Source organism: Tubulanus polymorphus, chromosome 2, assembly GCF_964204645.1.
Source record: "Tubulanus polymorphus chromosome 2, tnTubPoly1.2, whole genome shotgun sequence".
In the NCBI taxonomy this organism is placed as follows: Eukaryota; Metazoa; Nemertea; class Palaeonemertea; order Tubulaniformes; family Tubulanidae; genus Tubulanus; species Tubulanus polymorphus.
In genome coordinates, this window is record NC_134026.1 from 9775042 (window position 1) to 9798479 (window position 23438).

Consider the following 23438-nt stretch of genomic DNA (forward strand, 5'->3'; position numbering starts at 1 on the left):
ATGTTTGCTACTGGAGCTCATGCATTGCCAATGGTCCCATCATGAACAGAAGTCTGATCCCTTCTTTGGCAGTGTCCTTTTCACCATCTATATCTTGTACGACAATTTCAAAGTCGAAACCCCTGCTTTATCGCGGCAGGTGCGGTGGGTCTGTAAGGGTCACCAACACATGTGTAGGCCTACCGGTAAATATAATAAAAAGTGTACAACTCCTGTTCATTAATAGTTCACCTGCTTGTTCATCATCCCCCGAAATGACAATCCTGAGAGTCAACAAAGTATACACACTATTGACTGTAACATCATATAATAGTACGGTACACCAGAATTTATCTTCTTAAATACAACATGTAGCGTGTATGTATCTTTTATACTGTGTAGGATGCGCATATCATTTCATAGCACTAGCTTTACTGCTACTGACTCGTGGAAATAGTGCAGATCTTCACATTGCCAACAACATGTTGATTTCTATAGCTTAACAGCATCAATTTACAAGCAATTTGAAAAAGTGCACGGCCGTGGATTCTTAAAGAATCCTCCTAATCCCTTGCAAAATTAGAATCCAGTATTAGACATCAGTTAAAAATCTTGATTAAGAAAGGGTAAAGCTCTTAACGTATTTCATTTGATAACAGAAAAAAGATGATACAGTAGACATGTGATAATCACAAACGGGTATCTACTGCATATTCTTAACTGCCGACCACAAAATGTATCAACTATCAAGATAACAGACTGGAAACATTGTTGACGAACGATCATTTGCGATATAATGTGTTTTCTATGAGTTTGAATAGGACTGTTCTAGGATTTCATTGGTGTTATGGTGGAGAGTGAGCGGTGGTATAACAAGAGCTATCTACACACCAAATGAATGTGTGCACAATTAGCGATAGGTGAATTTGGCCGTATTACCGATGGCGGGCTTTAACTGTACATGTATCTGCATAGAGCAATCAAGATTAAGACGCCCATCGGTAAGAATACGTGTCTCAAAAAAGTAGAACTTCATCTCAGTGCCCAGAGACAAAGGTCTATATGAAGTAAATAGCCCGGTAATACAGATCTGGGCAAGATTTTCATTTTGTTAAGTCACCAATACATGACCATTACAGACTGCAAAGCGGGGACAGACTTACTTTTTTTGACTAGTCAAGACAGTAGAAATTCTTTATGATAAGAATTTATTCAGGCCTGTAGCCAGCATGGCCCTTGGAGGTTCCGTTTTCAAGAAACTTTTATGAGGTGCAAAGGCACGTCAGGGTCCTGTGAGTGCTCCCCAGAAAATCTTATCAATTCAGATGCAGAGAAATAGTTTCCGGACATATTGGGGTGAAATCTGATGAACAATCAAATGACTGGTTCCCGGAGAGTATTTAGTTTTCCTGCAATTTGGCCTTGATTCAAGTATGTACAGTGTATGTTAGAAAGCATAATTTGAACGAGAACCAGCAAGTGTCATTGATGACTGTTTTTTTTCAATCCATGCTCAAATTGTTTATTCATAGCCCTACAGGCCTGCTACTGGCCTTTATTCTAAGCAGATAGATCACTCTAGGTTTTTCCTCGGAAAAGCAGATGCAAAAGACAAAAATGCCAAACGGTGAACTCACTCAATCTTTAGCCGACAAATCTTTATTATTTTCAAAGAAAGCTTATGAAAAACAAGTGCATCTGTGCTATTTTTTAGTTACAGTTCCCATTAACAGTCAAATCACAAATATTCATATATTTGCAGATATGAAAGTCACAAAATAGATTTTCAGATCAATGGTAAAATTACAACTTACTAGAAAACATTTGAGCTAAATTTACTTAATTCTATTACGATTTCAATTAAATTCATATGTTCATGCACAGCTGAATAATGTAGTAACATCAGTGATCAAGCACCAACAGTAAGGCTTAATATTGAAATGAAATTTAGATATCATTAACGCTCTTGTTAATCACAGAAATATTGCGTAATCATCACTAAAAGAAGTGTTCACATATCTTTCATAGGAAATATTTACTAATGCATACAAACTTTCGAGCCTTAGATTTAACAACCATTATCGTATATACAATTAACATTACACTAAAATTAGATTTGAAAAAGTGGAAAAGCTTAACAATCAACATGCAGCAGAACATACATATATAAATACTGGACAGAATGTTGTAGAAATGTAATGAAATTAGTAAGTCCTCAATTGAAGCATGGATTCAAGTGGAATTAGCTTTATTTCCTTAGAACCTGCATAATTCGAATCATTTTGTCCAAAGAAATTTATCCAATTTATGAGAAATCAGGATTAAATGTAATATTTTACATACATTGATTAATGTATAGATGGGCCGTAAATCATACTACAAATAATATGTGAATTACCGGGGTAGATGAAAATTGGGATTACACGGGCGTGACTGTCATAATGTACAGTAAACTACCAATGATCAGTAGAGACTGATGATTTGGTATTCACAACCCAGCAAATTCTTCACATCTATCTAATTGCCTGATGAGGATATCGACATTATATATGTACAGACCCGCAGAGTTATATGAGCGGTGTTGATCTTTTCAAGTTACCCAGCAAGTATTTAGTAGGGCGATCAACATCATAAGCTTGCGCTCAGTCAGTCAGGCGATTAAGATTCACCAACATTTTTAGTTTTTCAGCCAAGCACTGCCATAAAAAATAGGAAATGGTCGATCGATTCAACATATGGACAATTGAATTGAAAAATTAGAATAGGCCCTATTATATGTCCATCTTTGGTCAGATGACAAGTAAGCGCTTGTTACCTTTGTGTGGAAATGATACATGAAAGATTTTACCCAGAGTGTAGCCTACGGCAAGTTCAATAGTAATGAAGCTTATAAGTCATTCTTATTCTTTAAAGTCCCTGTTGACCTCTTAATATGATCGCTTGTCCATTCACGAGAAGTACGAGATACAAACAACTTATGTGGAGAAACATTAAGAGATTTCATCCAAATTACATGGCAGTTTTACATGCATACCGGGCAGTACAGAAAGCTACATATATCAAATCTACTAGTAAATAAGTCAATCATTTCACATTCAATAAATAATACAAATGTACAAACTGTAACTCATTTATTTTTTCATACATTTGTCTCTGATGATTTTAAGAGGTCTTCTTTAAATATTCTCTATTTACAAAATAAATTCATATCTATATTCTTTCAATTCTATATACAATCAGTGTGATAGCTTTATTCGTCAAAAGGTCAAGTATTGCACGTGCGAAAATAATCGATCCATTTTTTTGTGTGAAGTTTATCTTTTTAAAGCAACCAGCCGGGGTTCACAAAATATTTTACATAACAGAAATTGTACCTTTTATTCTTAATTTCTGAACAATTTACAAATCTAAACCAGGGGACCAGAAGAGTGTTACTGAAATGCTCAACAATTTGGCAATTTCAATATCCAATACAGGAAAGGGAGCATCTCAAAATTTTGATAGTTACCTCAATTAGAATAACTCGAGGAAGGGGGTGGAGGCCTCCCGCTGATTCATCACGACTGCCGAACTATCGATTTATTGCAGTGCAAGATAACATTGAATTGAATTGCAGTTTCAGGCCTTCATGTATTACAAGCAGTGGATTTAACCGTCTCTATTTTAGATGCTGTTGGTATTTTAGATATAGCTTATTTTGTTTATAAAGTCTATTAAGTTTAATAGGTTTTCCACTTGTAATTCTGCTAATTCATTTTTCAATTAAAAGTTGTGATCGAAATACACTCGTCTTTGTCGGTGGTCTCTCATTAGAAAATCAATAGTTCCAACTTAGGCATGTGTCTAATCAAAGGGGGGGGGGGTGGGGGGTTAAAACCAATTAGACAGTTATTCTAAATGCCGGAACTATTGAAATTTTGAGATGCTCCCTATACCACCTAGGCCAATGATGTCTTATACTTGTCCCAATCCCGAAAACCTTCGTCAGCAATTGATATTTTCCTTCAAAAGCATCTTCAAATGAGGACTGATGAAATTAGAATATAATAATTGACTGGTCTAAAAACCTAAGTAATGTATACGTATGTCATATTAATGTAACAGGCAAACCATAACTAAAAGAAGCTACAGGCCCACAAAAATTCAGATGTACAGGGGCGTATCTAGGACTTTTGTAGGGGTAGGGTCCAGGGAAGTAAAAAGGGACCATATGAAACCGTTACTGTAAAACCCCCCTGGACCCCTCTAAATTGGCCCCTGATATAATGACTCTTTTGGGCCTACATTTGCCACAAGACAGCCATCTTGTGACTGACTAATCCAATTTTACTTGTGACAATAGGTCCTGGGGAATACATGTACATACCAAATCTAAAGACAATTAATCAGAGTATTTTCAAAATTTCCTGAAAATTAGGGCCGGTTTTATATACTGGTACTATCTTGTCTACTATGAGACTGGCCCCAAGTGTATCTAGAATAGATATTGCATTTTCAAAACTTCAAAAAATTACCTGATTTCCAGGTGAAAAGTGAAAGCAATAGCCTTATGAGGTTTCATCCCAAGTGTGCTAAAAAGCGGAGTTACAACATATTTTATTGTGGGTATAAAACATAGAAGCAAGACTTCTGAGGACCTTGAGTGTTTTATCTGAATTCAGAATTTAAGAAATATAATAGACTCCTCTCAAATGGATTCAATAATGATAATGGATGAATAACAAATCCGCAATCCAGTACAGGGCTAGCGGAATTGCTTCAGCAGTTCTGGTTATCGCTGCACCAATAATTTTTCCAATCAGTGATATTTTCCCATCTGATAGCGTCATCAGAACGCATCTCTGGGTTAGAAGTCTTTAAAATGTTCTGGAGAGGCACCCAAGACGGCTGCATGATATTGTGCGCTCGGCACTCAAGCTTCGCAATTACAGCATCTGCAGTGTTAGTAAATATGTTCTACCAATTTCTATGTTCTACCAATAGCTACCTCCAGCCTTGCAGTAAGATCTTTGAATTTAGACGGCTATTAGTATGAATCTGACTCAATTTTATTTTTTTGGGTGATTGATACAAGTGCATAACATGTATCCATCGGACACATTACTCATCCAAGTCGACAGCACATGTTTTAGGTTACTAGTTACAGATGGTGCCATCATCCGATGACTCATCCACGCGTCATTGTTTCTGTGTCACCTCCCTGAAAAAGAAAAAGAATATACAGCATGCACAGTGAGGCCAGAGAGGAAATCTGTGACAGAGAGATTCTGCCGCCACCACTTTTCGAACCGATGATGCCTGGACTGACCAGACTAAACCTAATATATGAAAGACCAATGGCTTTAACTGCTCAGCCAATGCCCCTTTTGCAAATCATGTTTTTACAACCAACCACCCATTTGACTTTCACAATTCGAAACTCATTTATCAAACACATCCACAAGAGCCCCATAGTGGAATCAGCCATTATTTGTACACATACGAAATCCAACTTATCTTCCAATCTAATCACTGGTTATTCTCCTCATAATCAATTATTATCTAGACATATCAATTAACTATTAGATTTTGGTTTATGTCACTATGTGTCAGACTGCTATCTCCATCCATCTTGTATTCATTCTGAACTATATATAGAATTTTGTGGTTTCTATGGTACCCCTGGTTGTTTTCATTTGTTGCTGTTCTATTTATCTTAATTCTGACACATAGCTTTGGTTTATGTCTCGTAAGTTTATATGCTACGTTACTTCCGTTTTCTGGTCACTCCACCTAATGATGGATGTTATCAACAGCCGAAACGTTGTCTTTTTGTTTTAATAAATTTAATTGTATAAAAATTTGTATTGTGGGACTTCTTCAATTACCTGTAACTATGATGTCCCTAAGGTTACACATTATATTTTTCAGCACTATGAACCATATCTTAATCCCAGGTGTATTATATTTATAATAACCAAGCTAGATTGATGAAAGTTGGTTGATTTGGGTTAGTTTATACCAGAATATATATACATCTTTGCTTGGACACGATAAGTATGTAAGTAACCATGATGGTTCAAAACACAAAATGCAACAAAACAAAATATATTAACATATTTGATTGAACAAATATATCCTGGTTACCAAAAATATTCAAGAATAATAAATATCCCTGGAACATATGATTAGGATAGGTAGAAAATACAGCAAATCTTTTAGCTAATTTTGACCACAAAATGTCTTTGAGTTCGTTTCTAGAGAAACTATTTTGACAACAGCCAGGTTTGTTTGTTTGGTTGACCTTCTGTTTATAGACAGTCAGTTATTTCAATCGAAAATTGTAGACATTATACTAGCAATGGTCTAGTTAAGTGCATCTGCAATAGACAAAGTATCTGTTTACCTTGAAATATATGCATATTTCCTGAATTGGATTCTTTATTCAAAATGGTTTCCTGCATCGCATCGGCAATTGATTCTTGAATCTGATCATCACCCGCTTCACCACTAGCAGTCGGTTGACTCTCGGGCCAACTTCCGTACACTTCAACCAACTGAGGTGAATGTTCGAAGCTACCTGAAAACGAGAGAATTATCTCGGAATGATAACAAGTCCTCCATAATAATAAGGTATAATTCGGGGGCACTTAGCACTTAATACGATACTGTTGTGTGTCATAATCAAGAATCATTACACACGGATCCAAGTGTTTATGAGACTTCTGTTAAACCTTCAAAATTGACAGTGCCATATTAATTTCAAGGCACTTTACGTCAAAAGGGGCATGTGTTATCCGAAAAAAAATATGTAAAGGGAACTTTTTGTACACGCAAAAACGAAATTTCAAAAATTCTTTGAAAAGGGTTTTTCCCATGAATAGAGGGCTGAAAGATTGCCTTATATTAATCAAAATGCTAGATAAATACTTTCACTCTTCACCTTGTTGCACGAATGATCATTTTATATCAATTTCCTATACGCTTCAAAACATTAATGATGAGCACTTCTATCAGCACTTAGCGCTATTAATGTATTAGTTAGAGATCTGCCCTGATTTTATCCACAGGTATTATTTCTAGCTTTTGGGTCAATTTCGAGGCTATCAGAAAAATAGTATTAGGTTGCTGCCAAAAATTGACATACATGGATCAGAAGATGAACTTATAATAGCAATTAATTTTACAGTTGTCCATATCCAAAAACCTTTTTCAGTGAACAATGGCAAAGAATTGAAAACTAAAATTGATTATTTTACCTGCTTCGATATAAAGTGGGTTCCTAGTATAGCCCAGACTTGGCGTAGGACTTGATGTATCACTTGCACTGCTGACTGAATGACGGTGCACACCTTTAGCTCCAGGCATCGCAACTGGACTAGATCGAGCTGGTTGTATTCTGAATTCATAAAAAAGTGAAAAGATATATGAATTAGGTCTAAAATCAATCCAGAGTCTCCAGTCTCTGAAATCTCCAGTGGGCTATTAAAAATGCAACACTTGATGAATATGACAGTTTCAGGATTTTGTCTAAATCCCACCATCAGAGTGACAATCAGTGATTTATACAAAATCCTGAAACTGTTAGATATTGCAATACAATAAACAAGATGTACATCAATTTTCATTCAATCTACAAACTGAATGAAACATCGGTTTCAAATCAGATATTGGTGGTTCTTACCCTAAACTCAGGAGATCTACATCCTCGGTTAAAATATCTGTTGTGCTAATACAACCAGTCTCCGGGCTCTGAGACAATAGCGCAGACGAATTCGACGATAAAACGGTTGTATTTTGAGTATTCTGGAATGTCTTGAATGAAAACTGAGGTCCCATCCAAAGGCGTCTGTGAGGACCGACGTGAGTAACGATTTCAACCTGAAGAAAGATGTTTCTAATGGAAATCTATTTGCTTTTTTATTACAAATTTTCATTTGCCAATACCTTCATTCAAATCCTCTCTTTAAAATGAGAATCGTGATACTTCATGCTGAATATTGCAATAATCTCATAAGAGAGTTGCCAACTTTGAAAACTGATAATTTAAGCAGGACGGTGCCAGGTACTTAAATAGCTAATTGGAACATGGCAAAAAATTGGCAGGCTTTTTCATACATAGTAACCGGAATAAAATTTTTGTAAATTACATACACCTAATCCGCAAACAGTTGAAATGTAGATAAGTAGTACTGGGTATTACATTCTGAATTACTGATATATACCGTGAGTATGTATTCATGTTCAAAGTTTGATGATTAGCACATGTTAGTGTACTTACCTGAGACAACCACTGCTCGTCATTCTCTGATTTAGAACTAGAATTTGAAGAAAGACTATCGTGTGAACCGTATTGTCCATCTACGGCTGAACTGTCATACATAGTACCTAGATCCGGGAAATATAGTTTACAGAAAATCATGAGTTGAAAAGACTTCAAATCAAACACGAGTTAACATGGCAAGTGTTCATCTGCAACTATGAATAAGATTAAAAAGTTGGCCTTTCTTCTTGAGTAGGCCTTTATTTAAGCAAACATACATAAGGAATGAAGTCTATGTGATAAGATGAACCCATTCAAAATGTGTATCGAAAACAAGGGGGACGGAAGAATGTTTCTTTTTTCCCAACTTATTATGCGTACATATGACAAGAAGTGATGAAATGGCAAAAATGAACAATTAGCAGTGACAGGCCGAGAATGATTGCTTTACAACTTATTCAGTATAGGTTAAATCACTAAGTTTTACCTGTTAAAGCTGAATTACTATCATAAGGTATTATCAAAGGATTTGTAGTCGATAAAGGTGGACGCATCTCAGGTGAATTAATAGACCTTAGGTGGATGAAAAACAGAACAAAATCATTTATTCAATGAACAACTGAACAACTGAACAACATAATGCAGGAAATTGCTTTCATAAAGAATAAATGATTATGAAAATATACCTGCGTTTCTAATGCACAAATTGAACTTAACCGAGTACCAAAGTAATTTGAATAGATATCTGTGATTTTTGCAAATGTTTTGAATAACCTAAAAATATGGATATCAATCAAAATCTCATTTGCCATCCATTTAACAAAGGTAACGTACCTGATCAGATTCCATTGGGCTTTAGCCGTGGCAGTGACCTCTATTGGAGAATCATCAGTTGCTTTATCAATACCCGATTTCAGATGTGGATCCAGAACGTATTCCACTAAATTACCCGTATGGCTCATCACAAACAATGATTCAACAGACTTTTTCTCTATGCAAAGGAAGTAATATTCAAAACATTAATTTCGCTGTCAAAACCCAGTTACTCAGTTGTGTAAAAATTACATAACTGGACCAAGAATTTATACTATTCAAATGAGATCGAATCAATTAAGTATGAATACCCCTTTCTCTAGCAATATTTGGACTACTCATCCAGCTTCTAGACTCAGCAAAAACCGTCGCAGTACACAAACTTTCAGAACTGCTCATGCCCTGCCCCGGGCTCTTCGTTTTACCGGAGCTGCTCACAGATCCGGTTAAACTGCTTATCAATAATCCTTGTCTTATTTGAACGAGTGGATAAACAGTTGTCGGGTGAGGGTACGGCGGCAGACGCGGGTTGTTCATGTTATTATTGATCAGATTACGGTGCTGAATTGATGATGTCGTGGCCTCTTGAAAGTGACCTACAATTCAGATGTATGATTATTTGTACAGTTTAACAAAAAGAGCAGACTAATGTGCAATATTTCAGGCACAATTAAGGAATCCTTGTAATCAATTTTCAAGGCTCAGTAACTTTGATTGAAAAATGCTAATATAATGATCAATACATATTAGTTCTGGGTTGAGATTTCACTCAACTAATAAACAATTGCAAATGAGTAAAGGGATAACTACAATAACTGGATCCTCAGTAACATTAAACATTATTTGAACAACTGGAGACAGGAATCCAATAAAAATGTGATCAACGCACAGCAAAATCTATCATTCTCACATACCTCCACTTGATCCAGGACTGCTTGATAAAGAGACCGGGCTAGATCTACCGGGAGGTCGAGAATCTAGATCGTCCAATCCAGCACTTTTCATAAAACGACTAGCTCTGTTAACTACTCTGTTTGATGTGTGAGTTCGTACATTAATACTCCCTTCAAAACAAAAAACATTGTGTCAATTACAACAACTGTTGAGTACACCATCTGCTAGACAAGATAATTCCCAAATCTTAACTAGGGGTCCAGGGACACCATGCCCACTTGGGAAGTGGTTCCAAATGCTCAACAATCTAACAATTTCAATATTCAACGCCCCCTGGTGACCATATACAAAAACCAATAACCTTGAAACTCACCACAATCATAGAACATGTCAGCAGCTACGATTTTGTAATTGATTGTGATAACAAAATATGCCTCGTTACCAATTTAATATGGAAATACTAAGTTATTCTACTATTCAACGCCCCCTGGTGACCATATTCAAATCCCAATGACCTTGAGACTCACCACAATCATAGAACATGTCACGAACTATAACTTTGTAATTGATCATGGTAACAAAATATGTCTAGGTACCAATGTAATAAGGAAATACTAAGTTATTCTACTATTCAACGCCCCCTGGTGACCATATAGAATAACGAATGGCCTTAAAACTTGCCACAATCATAGATGATGTCATGAGCTACAACTTTGCAATTGATTGTGGTTACAAAATATGCATTGATACGAATATAATATAGAAATACCAAGATATTGTATTATTCAATGCCTCCTGGTGGCCATATACCAAAAACAATGACCTTGAAACTCACCACAATCATAGAACAAGTTATGAGCTACAAGTTTCTTATTGATTGTTGTAACAAAATATGCTTAGGTATCAATATAATGTGAAAAAACTTTTTCCCACCTACGAATGAGTACTGATGACACCAAGATGGCCGCCAATTGCGTCATAATTGGCTGATCAAAAATAAAATGTCTCAGGTATAAAACATCCCTTTTCAAAGAATACCCATCACAAATTGCAATGAGAAATGGCAAACCAGTAGGGAGCTAAAGGACTCAGAATTCGGGCAAAAATTGACATTTTTGGGCACTAAAAAAGGTCATAGGATGGTCATCTTGAGTCCGATGGACCCAATTTTTGTTATGCTGATGGGCCCTAGGGGGGTTCACATACATCCGAAAGATCAAGGTAATTGATCAAAGCGTCTTTAAAATTTCCTTCAAAAAGTTCAAAAATGTGTAAAAAGTGTTGATTTTGGCGAACAACAATGGCTGCCAGTCGGCCATCTTGATTCTGACCGGGCCAGTTTTTGGGCTGAAGATGTGTCTAGGGTAGATACATGTGTAACCCAAATATCAAGACATTACATTGAAGCGTCTTCAAAACTTCCCAAAATAACTGGATTCCGTCGACGGACGGACGACGGACGAAAAGTGAACGCAATAGCCCGCTGGGACTTAAGTCCCAAGTGGGCTAAAAACTGCCACTTTCTAAAGGCCCTACCTTCCATATGCATGATATACGCTTTGTGGTTATGTTACATATGCTTGTGAACTATTTTACTGAAATTCTGTCTAATTTGTGTTTTGTTCAATTAACAGGTACTGTACTAGCCCTAGTTATCTATTTAAGTTAAGAAGGTAAGTTTAGAAGGCAAAGCTGCTTTATTTCTGAGAATCGGCTTTTTACAAGCAATCATAAATCATACCAGATATGCTTTGATTTCGATGAATATACCAGCGCGAATTTGACAATGTTTTCTATCCATCAAGTATGTACGCATTGGATGGGTCTCTTACGTTTCATATGCATTTCGTGCACTCTGTTTTATTAGGTCATAGCTTGACCATGCATGCTAACCAAATAAATGAACAGCCCGAAATGCTTAATAGTAATTTGTATTTCTTAGCAGTACTTACCGCCATAAGGAGTGATAGGGAATACATGAGTTGTACCACGTAGTGTACTTACACCAACCCACCGACTATCCTTATTAAATGATATATTCTGAACCTGTAATCAGAATGAAATGGTTGTAGAAATCTTCGTCCATAGATACTAAAATTTTCAATACTGTTATCAATTCCAGTGATAACGCATACCACTGAAAATTATAGGCCCAGAACCCAGTTCCACGAAAGAATTACGGCTTAGACGACAATGCTTACTTCATCTTATCAGTACAACAATTGATTAAAACTTGAACAGACTCCTTTATGCAACCAGACCGATGATGTGACAGGCCTGTAGATTGGTTGTTAAAATGCTGGGGTAACCACTAGCCAGTATTTAGATCGATGACTGTTCTGTCGCACCATAACTGTTACTCCAATTTCAAACTTCTAGTTACCACCAGCATATATTTAATGGGCGATAACAGTTTTGATACCTCAAAATACCGGAAACCTTTTTTATTACCTTTGCAGTCGTGTCACCGCGGTGTAAGGTATAGATATGATGTACAGCTCCTAATGAACAATTCCAGGGATGCGCCATGATTTTGAAGACATGGAAATTGTGTCCCAATCGGCACGCGGTTAATAGTAAACTGCCAGATGGGTCAAACTCCATCGCAGCAACAGTCTCGTTCGCATGGGCCGGAAAATGGGCTATTAATCCTTCTCCCTCTGAATCTTCATGGACCTTGACCTTAGTGAAATAAAAGAGTTAGCTGAATAATGTTATTGTACATTTGAATAAAAATGAAATGGTAATACTATCTTATTTTAGAATGAAGATGATTGATGATATTGATGACATTATTTATTAGCTTGGAATGGAAATCTAACGATTAAACAGAATCATTTATATTATAATACAAAATATGAGAAAAAAACAATAAATGCGACCAGGCTTTCCCAAATAAAAGACTTTTAGGCGGATTTAAACTATTCTAACAAACATTTTCCAGCAACCGAAAAGAAAAGATGAATACCTCACTCAAATTTTCAGGTCAACAACCATTTAATGTATGTAGGTAGTTTCTATGTTAAATATCAAAGCTATAATGAACTTCAGTGTGTATGAAATGAGAGATACATTAAACCTTGCTGAAAATGGATGCATTCGGTTTAACATTTAAACTACAATGCTAACCAGAAACAGACTTTCTTTCAAATTTCTTCACCCAGGGCTATACTTTGATATCTCCAAATGCTGAACCTATAATTCATCCCAGTTTAGCAAGGTTAAGTGTATGTCATGTAAACAGAAATCAGAAGACTTTCTCCACTCATCTACCGTAGAAACAATACATTGATATAGGCTAGATGACCACAAAATCTTAACAAATGCAGTTGTTACAATACCTGATTATTCTCAACTGAAAAAGACATGGAGATTTTCCAACCAAAAAAAAAAGTTGGGCCAATCATTAATACGACATACACAGCAAAGGGGACATTCTTTTGACATTCCCATGATATGCCGAAAATGCTTACCAGTACACTATGTGTGCAATCGTCTCATTTAATCTATGTACATAAATCATGAATGGCCCAAATTTCACAATTGAAAAAAAACTTTCCACCCTCTTGGCTCACCAATTGAACACACTTCACTCACCTTTACTTCATATTAAATGTGACATGTGTAGTCTACTTATTTCTAGATGAAATTAATGAATGAGATGAATGCGAAAATTCATTGATCACTCCGACAGCTAATGCTGTCCAAACGGGGGAGGTAAACTGTAGTTTTTCATCACTAGAAAATGCTTTAAAAGAGTGCTTTATGATACTTCTATTGTTATTGACGCACGTATTTGTACAATGCATAAAACACACTACTTACGGTAAATAAGACCAGCATCAACATATATCAGCGTATGCATAGTTATTTGTAAATGTTTAGATCTTGGACAAGATCACTAGCATTCCGGGGTGATTAAAATGGGTTTGTGAGACTTATTCAAGTCCAAAATGTTCATTACGAATGTTCAGTCTAAACTTCCAATCTCTCTTAATTTATTAATGAAGAATACCTAGAATATATGTATCAGTTTCAAAAAATATTTTGGCAAGGAGTCTTTCAATACAAAAACTCCTGGAATCTGCATCGTAAACAAATCTTTTTCAAACCGGTACTGAGACATATCATTGAAAGTTTCTATGTACCGGTAAGTAAATAGGTTGACGCACTCATGCAAAAACACTATAAAGGGCTTATGGGGAAAGTTCCAATTGCATTGCAAAGCTAGATTAGTTGCCAAAAACGATCGATTTACCTTGCAAGAAAAAAAACATTTGGACAGCATTGCACTATCACCAAAATATTGGTACAAACACAGAATGTGTATCATACCGTTGTTAAAAAAATACAGTACACAACATTGTATCATCATAGGATAAATTTGAAGAAATAGATTACTTTAACTCAAAATATAGTCAAGTTGAATCTGCACACGATAATAGTACAAGTGCCATTAGAAATTTGAATCTTCTCTATGATTTTGTGAACTATATTCGCTATAAAGTCTATTTAAATGGTCGAGGGAAAGCACAGGTCAGCATACCTCTCCTTCACATACATTCTCACAATCTATCACCGTTACAATGCCTGGTATATAACCAGTTTCTGTAGTGGACGCACTGTCTTTCTTGTTGCTTGTGTGTCCTTGTTTTCCAGTAACGCTGTTCACTACTGTTTCACCAAACATCGTTAAACCTTTTGTAATTGTCTACAAAAGAAACACCAATAAACAATTAGCAACAACCAGTGACAGAAATAAAACCACCCCATCGTTCACATTGCCGCAACAGAAATATCAAACAACTTCTAGAGGCCTCTGATTTATTAGGTTATCAGTTGGGGAGGTATTTTTGTTCCTTATTTTCAAATTTCAGCATGTCCTTGGGGAAGCACCCCTTTCTCCATTTTTAAACAAGGAAAACATGAACAGACTTTCAAACCCTCTTTGAAAACTTATGATGACAACTTGCTCAACTACGAACAAGATATGTCTAGATGGAAGTGACAGCAAAACCTTAATATCTTATACAGGTAGTTGGCAGTTTAAGAAGATACGATCATATAACTCCAATACTCAAAGAATCACATCTGAGCATATCGAATTCAAGGTGCCTTTTACTGTATTCAAATGTTTTAACAGCAGTGTAATTTCTGTTAACAGTAATGTTCCACCTGGTACACTTCGCTCTGGTAATGATTCAACAATTCCAGTTTAACCTATGCTAAACTAGCAGTCCAGGGACACCATACCCACTTGAGAAGTGGTGTGAAATGTTCGACAATCTGTCAATTTCAATATTCAATGCCCCCTGGTGAACATACCGTATTTTCCGGCGATTAAGCCGACTCGGCCAATAAACTGAGAGCAGTTTTTTAGCCTTAAATACATGGATTTCTTAATGCATCGCCCAATAAGCCGAGGCCCTTCATCAGGAGATTTTAATTCACTGATTTAGTTTGTCTTAATTGACGATGTATGAGGCTGACAATAAGCGCCTGCCGATGTGTGAGAGTGCTGTGTATACTATCATCTTCGAGTCACTGCTACATATAGACTTGCTCAGGTGATTTCTAACACACAGAGCCATACATTGTAACCTACATACGCAAACACGTGGCTGACTGCTGGCGCGCATATGTACTAGTGCTGCAGTATTAGATTGCTGCTGTGAGGTGATGAAAGAAACAAAGTAACAAAATAGTTCTAAATAGATTATTGGTAGTAAATAATGACCTCAAATAAATATGGAACACTCTTATTGATTTTTATGATCTTCAGGAGCATTAGAGTGACATAGTTCGGGAAGTTATTATTTACGGTCAGATCATATCCGTTCAATAAGCCGATCATATTTTGGGGTAAAAATCTGAGGCTAGAAAATCGGCTCATTAGCCGGAAAATACGGTATACAGAAAGTAATGTTCTTCCAACTCACCACAATCATAGAACATGTCATAAGCTAAAACTTTGCAATTGAATGTGGCAACAAGATATGCTAAGATGAAATGTGAATGCAATCACCTGCTGGGGCTTCACTCAAATTTATTTGGCTAAAGAGGTTTTAGGAAGGAGGTCATTTTATTATTTGAGTCCTACTCTATGGAATAAATAATAGCATAGCAGAGCATAAGAGAGTCTCCATCTATCTCAGCTTTCGTACCCAGATTGAAAAGAATTCTTTTTACAAACACCCATAATGATTGATTTAACACATAGTTTTTACATGTATATTGAATTGTTGTAGTTTTAGAATAATAAGCGCAGTAGTTTAACTTTTGTAATACTGCTATATGAGAAAATATATCATCATTGTTATCAAAATGCAGTTGCTAAATTCAAATTCTGTACCTTTGCTGCACTTATAACTGTTGCTGCATATGACTGAGCTCCATCACCTGTCATTCCACCGCATGACTGATGAACATTTACCAACTACAACGAAATAATTTATGTGAGTTCATTATGCGACTACGGAATGATTTTGCTATTTTCGAATCTGCAATTTCTTTCAAAGTCTCTTCTGTCCCGATATGAACATAGTCGAACTGCATTATAACAAACTTAAGACATAATATATAAAACAAACTATTAATTTGCGAGAAATTTGATGCAATTCATACAGGATATGATAAAGCACAAACTTTCTAGTGGCCTGGATGAAGTTTCACAGTCCTCAGGTCACAATTACTAGGTTTCGACTCGGGAGTAAAAATTAGTTCACTTTCAAGGTTTTAACCCTATACTAGAGACAACTGTGGAACCGGCTGCTCCTGAACATCATTGTAATGTGGTTCTACTGTCTGTCTCATTGAACACTCGTCTCATCATAACTATTTCTAAGGCAATCAATTCTCTTACAGTAGATGTATGAATGATAATTTCAATATACCTTCTTATCAGCATAAGCTAGCCATCTTGTAGACAATGCAACTGGGTTTGGATTAGGCCCGGGTGCTGGATAACAAGCTAAAAGAACAGGTGGCAAAGGATTTACTATCAATAGTGTATCATAGAATCTGCGACCCAGTCTACTACTGTATTAGATCATAAATTTGTGAATGAACATTTATAACTATTATTTCTTGTTTCTTTATTGTCATTTCTTTATTGTGTTCATTCCAGAATGTTTGTGAACAATAAAATTATTTTTACAATGAATTTGAATATACTTACTCGTAATACAGAACTTTTGTTTCAGCTGGTGAGCATCGAAAGCAGCAATTTTTTCTTTGAATAATATGATCACCACTCTGTAATGAAGACAACAACTGTGTACAGCACAACAAACATACAACATTAAATTATGAAACTAGAAATGAAGCTTCCTTGAATGTCTAAGACTCTTAATATTGACTGCTGAAAATGCCTCTCAAATGTAAATGTATGAACTATAGATGTCCATTAATTAAGGTAATTATGTCATCTCACTGCTGACTTCATATTCCAACCTCTTCCAGTAGAGTTAGTTTGAATGATTTTCCAAATCCCCGAACCGTATATAAACCCATTATTTCTTACTTTTTTTATCACTGATGATGGTCCCTCTGAGAGACAAAACTATTGTATCCTTTAAATTTTTTATCTGTAGATTTTAATCAATGTTTTATGCATTACCATAGGCCTATATGTATATATCTATGACTGATGTTTCATGAAACTTAGTACAGATAACTGTGATGTAGGGGATAAACCAAACTGAGGCATGACCCGGGTGGCAAAAAGCCTATCATCACTGCTTTCCTGTTTTATATTCATTATTATACACTTACTCCTCAATTCTGAAACCACTTCTCAATCGTACTGATCACTAACCTGGTATTACACTCTACCCCACATATGGGACTAGTGAATGATATTGCATGTGCCTCTTCTCCTGTTTTCAATGACATGAACTTCACAGAACAATAAGGTTGACCAGGGCTACAGATAAAAGCAAATAGTAATAAAAAAGCAAATAGTAATAAAACAACTTGATCAGAACTCCTGAGGCCAATTGCACAGTCATGGCTTCGATTTAAGACCAGTATAAGACTCTCAGTTTATAGCCAAACAACTTAGACAAATATCTAATGGCCTACCTTGATGCATCCACCATAGCCATCAATGGTCTCTTTGAAGAGAAATCATCCAATTCATAATCGTACTCTAGAAAGACATGAAATGTAAAGAGTTATATGAATAAGCCAAAGAGCGCCATATGTACATAAGAATAGAAAATCCAATTTCTTGTTTTCAACACAAGCTGCCTGATCTTTTCACTTCATGTAAAACAAGCTTTTAACTTGTATGGATGCATCTACATGTCAACAGTGCATCATAATATTGTCGAAGTTCATAACGGGCATTCATAGTGCCTTTAATGTCAAGTCCCATCTTTTGTCGTATTTCAGGATCAAGTAATACTTTTGAGTTTCCTTTCTTTTATGGTTGGGAACATCCTGCGTTTTTTGTCTGTCTTTTAGCGGTTGTTCGCGGTTCCTATCTGCTGTCTGAAGCTGTCAAGTTGCGGGGTTTTCACATCGTAAGCTTGACCCAGGATTAAAGGTTAATTTGTTAGTCTAACTTCTTTTTTCCATCATTTCCAGATTTACATAGTTCCAGGCATTGAATATATACATCTACATAGAACTAGTACTCCAGGGGCACCATGCATAGGTACAAATATAATACATGTAAAGAAATACTAAGTTATTTTATTATTCAACGCCCCTGTTGGCCATATACAAAAACCAACGACCTTGAAACTCACCAAAATCATAGAACATGTCATGAGCTAAAACTTTCCAATTGATTGGGGTAACACAATATGCTTAGGTGTCAATATAATGTGGAAAAAACTTTTTCCCACCTACGAATAAATACTGATGACACCAAGATGGCCGCCAATTGTGTCATAATTGGCTGATCAAAAATACCTGTCTCAGGTATTGGCCTAAAGCATCCCTTTCCAAAGAATACCCCTCACAAATTGCAATGAGAAATGGCAAACCAGGAGGAAGCTACAGGACTCAGAATTCGGGCCACAATTGACATTTTTTGGGCACTAAAAAGGTCATAGGATCTTGAGTCTGATCAATTTTTCTTATGCTGATGGACCCTTGGGGGATTTAAATAAATACGAAAGATCAAGGTAATTGATCAAAGCGTCTTCAAAATGGCCCTCAAAAAGTTCAAAAATGTGGAAAAAGTGTTGATTTTGGCGAACAACAATGGCTGCCAGTCGGTCATCTTGATTCTGACAGGGCCAGTTTTTGGGCTGAAGATGTGTCTAGGTTAGATACATGTGTAACCCAAATATCAAGACATTACATTGAAGCGTCTTCAAAACTTCCCAAAATAACTCGATCCCGCCCACGGACAGACGGATGGAAGAACGGACGGACAACGGACGAAAAGTGAATGCAATAGCCCGCTGGGAATAAAGTTCCAAGTGGGCTAAATATGAAGTTAGTTATCGGGTCTCATCTTTCTGCTGTAAAGGGCAGCACCATACAGAGTATTACCACGTGTAAGTGGCTATCTTCTTATGCTTGTGTTCTTGTTATTGTATTAATCGTCGTCAGCTGTTGAGTTTTTGTCGCAATCGATTTAAAGCAATAAAGGCTTCATTTGATCGATCTAACAACTATGCGTTTAGTAAATCTTCTCGAGGAATCATTTGAAAATTGACAAACCCCATCCGACATTGCCTAACAGTTCATCATGGAAATTCACACTTTTTAAAATACAGACCATGCTGAAGCCAGTTCCAATGGAGCTCATCTAACCTACAAGCAATTATCTCAACAGGAGGAAGCTCGCCCTATATCAGTGTTCTACACACTGGTACGATCAGTAACGCTGTCAATCATACAGTCAGGGGTGTGTGGGATTCGACATCGCTGGACAGCAGCGCTGCGCATTGATTCTAAAAGCAATCCATAAAGGTAGTTTTAAGATGACGTAGCCAACTGACGCATGCGTATTTGGCACCATAATGACCGCGCTTACGAAATCCATAGCTCGGTGAAAAAATTTTTAAAATCGGTTGATAATTAAGATTTTTACGATATCATTGCATCTCCTGGAATTTTCAGTACGTTCTGCAATAAATATATTTTATAAATCACATATTTTGTATGTTTCTGACGGTTCCTGTGAATAAAATAGGCAGTTTTGCGTCGATGAAGTGTTGATGAATGCCGGGATGGCATTCCGATCAATGCGGAATTATGCGGAATTAGGGTAAAATGCTGCCAAAATCTTACAAAAATACAATATATTCACCTGCAATATGGCTGATCATCATTTCGACCGATTTTTTTCTAGAAATGCTGATCATATAGGTAAATAGTTGCTATTTCTTCTTAACAGAAATTAATTAGAAACTACATGGACACTGTTTATTTACTAATATGAACACAGAATTCCAGAAAAATATATCCTTAGAATACATCAATCATGGACGACCAACTCCACAGTTTTTTATCATTTAAGTTGTATGAAACATTGTCATTCTTTCCAATTTCACATGATGTCATTGAATATTTTGTTGGTGTACTAAACAAATATAAGTTATCTCGAAAATTAAAACAGAAATACACCGAAAATCGTCTTGATGCAATACGTGTACACAACATGGAAATATTATATTAAACATATGAAAGAGAAGCTACCTCCATTATACTATTATAAAAGATGAAAATTACTTCTAGGACCATGAAATACTTTATTTTGTAATTCGTACATATATGGTTTTGATGTTATTCTATAGTCTGGCTTATTTTATCCATGTCTGTCGAGGTGAATACATCACACCCAAAAATCCGAACAATAGGCTCACAGTAGCCTCATCAATTAGCCCAACGTCAACAGTTCGATTGACGGCGTTACTGATCTGGTGTACAGAGATATAGGGCGAGCTTCCTCCTGTTGAGATAATTGCTCGTAGATCTAACCAATGCGCGTAACTACATGTAGTGTAGAGTAACTTGTACTAAGGCTGTATATACTTACTCAGGTATGGCTGAGGTAGGATTTTCAGTACTTTGACAGGACCCTGTCTGACAGAGATGACTTCATAACTTTCACCACTTTCCTAGAACATTCAAAATGGCTCAAAATATAAGTCAGTTTGATAAACGAATCAAATAGTGCTGATCGTACATCAAATATTATTTCTTTATTAGAATCAGGCACTTACAGTAATTGCCCAAATCTGAGCGCCATTGGTATAGCCCAAAATTAAAAGCAGATCAGGAACAATTGGAGGTTCTGACTGCGGAACTGAAGGAGGTACTGAAAATCAAAATCAGCAATGTAATGACGGCATTGAATTCCATTTAGCAGACACTCTATTAAGTGTGCATAGGCCATTCATCCACAATTGTTGACATGTGGTAGACCCTACTTGCCACCAAAACATGGCCAGATAGATCTGAATGTCCAGTGTTAACAACAGTGGTATGTCATACAGTGTGAATGCGATTGAGTCCTGGCATCATATTTGTTAAATTTTTCACATTATTCTATTTTTGTCATTGAGTTATACATTTTTCGACAATATAAAGCAATACGTATGTTATTTTTCAAGGCATAGATAAACTTTTGAAGTGAACAAACACCTTTTCAAACCTAACCCTTTTTCTTAATACTACCTAGATAAATACCGGGGATATTGATCTTTTCGAAGCTAATCCATTGGATTTTCTCGCGGTCATCTTGTTTCTGTGATCCGCTGTAAGCCTGCGTTACTTGGGTGCTGACATCTTGAAAGAAACCAACCACACTTTCCATCACACCCTTATCGCTGAAAATAAGCCAGTAAATTCTTGACCACTCGCAACGGTAATGGGGACTCCGTAGTTGACAGTGGCAAACAAGGATTCAGAGAAGGTGGCAAGTTCAATAAGCATTTGGACATTGACTACAGATTTCTTTTCAAATTCAAATTAAATCTATCCGTAATAGCTAAAATTCTATGAATGATGAAAAATATTTCCGTTATGAATTTTGAAAATCACTCTTAACTCTTAAACTCAAAACAAAGCTTCAATGATGATGGACAATTCAAGGAGAGACCTAGAATTCTTTAAAGGGGAGGAGCTGATCATTGGAATGGGTTCTCGATTTGAAAAGAGCAGATTTGGCAATGCAAGAGAAAATTTAGGAGAAAAAGGGATTTTTCCAACGCTTATCAGGAACCATTTGGTTTTTTTCATCATTTATAAATTCTTTGCAAAAACATCTTGCAAACTTTTTGGAGGGCACATTAAGGGGGTCCACCCTCCCCAATTCTGCCCTTTGCCTATGACACCACCCAAGATTTCTTGGGTGGATAGGTCACCAGTACAGATGCTAGTGATAGAGCGTATCTGCCTTTAAATTTATCTGCCCAGTAAGCTACAGCGGGAGGCAATCAAACCCTGGCGAGTGAGGATGGGTCATTAACTAACTGAGGCCAAATCACAACTAATAAGAAAGACTTTTACTTCTTGTTCTTGTACGAGCACTGTGTCGTCCACAATCACCTTACTGACACAGGGAGGGGGGGCTTTAGGTGGTGTGCTCTATGACTGTGGAACTGATGGAAAATTACGATCGGATCCACGCCACGCGCATGCGCACCAGCACACTTAAAGGTAGGCCTACCTGTAAGGCAGGGAATATACCATGGGCCCTAAGCCAACTGATATCACATGAATTTTACTAATAAATTGTCACTGATTTGATAGATTTAAGCCCTGTGACATTCAGTTTTCAAACACAGCATTGAGCATAGCCATAAAACGGGTTTAACAAATGAATTTGACAGCCCTGGCTTTTGTCCTCCATCCTTTTGAATAAATGACAGTTGTTGATGCTTAGTCCATAAGAATCATATGACCCTTAACTACAAATCTATGACCCTCTTCGGGCTGCTGAATGCAAAAAGTTTGTACAGGCTAAACATTCTTGATTCCTTGGTGAAGCAATAAAATTATATTAATATTGATTTGACGTGTTTTTTTCAGATTTTTAGAATTTTTACCTGACGGCTTGTGGTCGGACCACGGCACCCCCGCATCTCGAACCACGTCTAGGTGATTCTGCAGACATTTTACCCTGTTCGTGATAACATCTATCGTTTCAACGCCGATTCAATAATAAACTGAGGCAATTTTCTGAGACGCAAATCAATCCCAGATCAGCTGAAATATGGCTGATGTGACGTCACTTTGTTTTGATTTGTAGTTCCTTGAAAACGTATAGATGGCGCCGTGGTATCTACGATAATTTGTGTTCTCTAATTTTATATTCTTGAATGTCTTTATTTTAAGATATTTGAGTCAATTAAGTTCTTATGTATAATACGTGTAGAGTAAGTTTCTAAATAAAACAAATCAAATGCCATCTCAAATGTATTTCACTGTGTTAGACATAGAAGATTGAAATATTCATTTAAGCTAATTATTATGAATGTTTCATTTTTATACATGTACCGTATTTATCAATTTTTTAATTCAGATCAGTCTTGAAAACAGTTTT

General features: G+C 36.4%; 1 protein-coding gene across 2 annotated transcripts; it reads right to left on the minus strand.

Annotated features, from left to right (window-relative positions):
* Nucleotides 1-1631: 1631 nt before the first annotated feature.
* On the minus strand, nucleotides 1632-23112 carry LOC141899289 (BCAS3 microtubule associated cell migration factor-like). 2 transcript variants are annotated; one of them, XM_074785499.1, is made up of 21 exons: nucleotides 22942-23112; nucleotides 21581-21720; nucleotides 21115-21209; nucleotides 20928-21009; nucleotides 18011-18077; nucleotides 17745-17852; nucleotides 17106-17182; nucleotides 16822-16898; nucleotides 16281-16364; nucleotides 14475-14639; nucleotides 12380-12610; nucleotides 11881-11974; nucleotides 9949-10098; nucleotides 9346-9630; nucleotides 9056-9212; nucleotides 8709-8794; nucleotides 8240-8346; nucleotides 7643-7839; nucleotides 7218-7357; nucleotides 6365-6538; nucleotides 1632-5179 (listed from the first exon to the last, which is right to left on the minus strand). In XM_074785499.1, the coding sequence occupies exons 1-21, from the start codon at nucleotides 23007-23009 to the stop codon at nucleotides 5172-5174; spliced, it is 2592 nt and encodes an 863-aa protein (XP_074641600.1). In that variant the 5' UTR covers nucleotides 23010-23112; the 3' UTR covers nucleotides 1632-5171. The 2 variants fall into 2 exon arrangements, with proteins under 2 accessions (XP_074641600.1, XP_074641601.1); XM_074785500.1 differs by having other exon boundaries at nucleotides 8727-8794; nucleotides 14490-14639; nucleotides 21115-21185; nucleotides 21569-21720.
* Nucleotides 23113-23438: the final 326 nt, after the last annotated feature.